The sequence below is a fragment of the Argentina silus genome, assembly GCF_951799395.1.
Source record: "Argentina silus genome assembly, chromosome: 15".
In the NCBI taxonomy this organism is placed as follows: Eukaryota; Metazoa; Chordata; class Actinopteri; order Argentiniformes; family Argentinidae; genus Argentina; species Argentina silus.
In genome coordinates this window covers 4,606,769-4,608,719 of record NC_139669.1, presented here as the reverse complement: position 1 = coordinate 4,608,719, position 1,951 = coordinate 4,606,769, and the positions used below count along the sequence as shown (strand labels likewise).

The 1,951-nt window shown below is 47.0% G+C and overlaps 1 protein-coding gene across 1 annotated transcript in view; it reads right to left on the bottom strand.

The window, feature by feature from the left end:
- Positions 1-242: 242 nt before the first annotated feature.
- The window catches only part of LOC310816225 (protein diaphanous homolog 2-like), a 61,986-nt gene continuing 60,277 nt past the window's right edge, over positions 243-1,951 (bottom strand). Inside the window, exon 4 of the mRNA XM_083686292.1 lies at positions 243-1,446. Coding sequence (XP_083542418.1) covers positions 1,382-1,446 — 65 coding nt within the window. The 3' untranslated portion in view covers positions 243-1,381. The remainder of the gene's footprint in view (positions 1,447-1,951) is intronic.

The window sequence follows — 1,951 nt, the reverse complement described above, 5'->3', positions numbered from 1 at the left end:
CTGAGTAAAAAAGCGTCAGTAATAGAACTGAAAAGCACTTAGCGATGACCCCAAGTGTTCCTCGAAGAAACAGGGCCTTTCACAGAATGCCTTTGCAATATAAGGATAATATATTCGATTAAAAATAAAACCATGTCCATGCATCTTAAAGATTCAATTCAATAGAACAGTTGAAACCCTCTGAAAACCACTACCGGTTCCTCCCTGACAAGCTAATGGCTCTCCATGCTATCACTGGTAACTTGACTGCCTCCTGTGGCGTACTGCTAGCAGAAAGGTGTCTCGCTCTGGCCAGTGTGTTCCTTTAGATACGTTTCTTTCCGCACGAACAGTGAGCAAAACCTCAAACACCATTCTCAGTACCCTTAGGCTTCAAACATCTGAGGACAAAACATCAAACAATAAATAAGAAGGCCGTCTCGTCCACGACACACTGTATGGAGATGTCATCATTTAACATATACTCTGAAGATCAGTGATGCACATGTGCACAGGGCACAGCTCCGTGGTCTTTGTGAGATATGTTCATCTGCTTTTTTTTTTTTTTACGCCCCCATAAAACATGTTACAGAAAAAAGGTTCCACACCTTTGGCGACCGTTAAATGCAAGATGAAAAAAAAATAAAAAAAGGGAGAAAATAAAATAAGGGAGAAAGCATAATTAGATGTATGTGGTTAGTAAAAACACCTGGCGGATAAGCATATGACATAGTGCAGTCCTTTCTGGCGGAATGTCTATTCTCTACAACACTACACATCCAATCTGAAAGGTTTGACCAAGAGGAGGAACAGTGTGGCAGGGTTTTTAGCTGGGTTGGGTGTTGGCTGGCAGATATATTGTGGTGTGAACCTAGCAGGATATCTGAGCGACCGGGTATGATAAGTGTCCATTCAAAAAGCAAAAAGCGGCAAAAAAGAAAAACACATCAGAAATCAACGATTTCTTTTTTTTTCAAACAACCCAAGCTTTAGGCAGGTCATGTACAAGTAAAGCCGTGAGAAAATGGTGAATAAATATGTAAGGCGTCAGACAAACAGCATGACTTTTGAATGTCCTGTGTGATGTACTGTTCTGGTTTCATCCCCTCAGTTCCGCGTGAGTTCTCTAGGCCTTTTGTTTTCCTCAGGACCTGGCAGTGTGTGTGTGTGTGTGTGTGTGTGTGTGTGTGTGTGTGTGTGTGTGAGTATGTGTGTTTCCGTGTGTGTGTGTGAGTATGTGTGTTTCGGCGGGTGTGTGTGTGTGTGTGTGTGTGTGTGTGTGTGTGTGTGTGTGTGTGTGTGCCACGATGGGTGGGGTCCCTCCCTCCTTAGACGTCGCCCTCCGAGTCTCCTCTCCGGCCTCTTTGGCTCTTCTCTACGGTCCTGTGGTAGGCGCGGGCGATCATCGAGCTTGGGGGTTTGCGTTGTGGCGGGAGCGAGACCTTTCCAGGACTGCACGGCGGTTGTCTGGGGACGCGGGAGAGAGAGAACGACAAAGAAGGGAGGGGGGGAGGGAGGGAGGGAGGAAGAGAACAAGGGAGTGCTGTTAGGTTCATCCACAGTAGCGCACAAACATAATGTAAAAGATGGGGATGAGGGCGGAGGGGGGGGGGGGGGGGGTGTGTGGAAGAGGGTACTGGAGTGGCGGTGCTTGTGTCTGGTGTCATAGTAACTCCATTGAACTGCTGATCCAAGTTCCCACTCGAGAGCTCTTCCACCATTCTTACATCAGAGGCAGCATATGCTAAGAGGCAAAACTTAATGCAGACACACACACACACACACACACACACACACACACACACGCAAACACGCACGCACGCACACGCACACATACACACACACACACACAAACACGCACACACACAAACTCACACACACACACACACACACACACACACACACACACACACACACACACACACACACACACACACACAGCCCTAAAGAACAAGGGAGAATAGCAATAAGG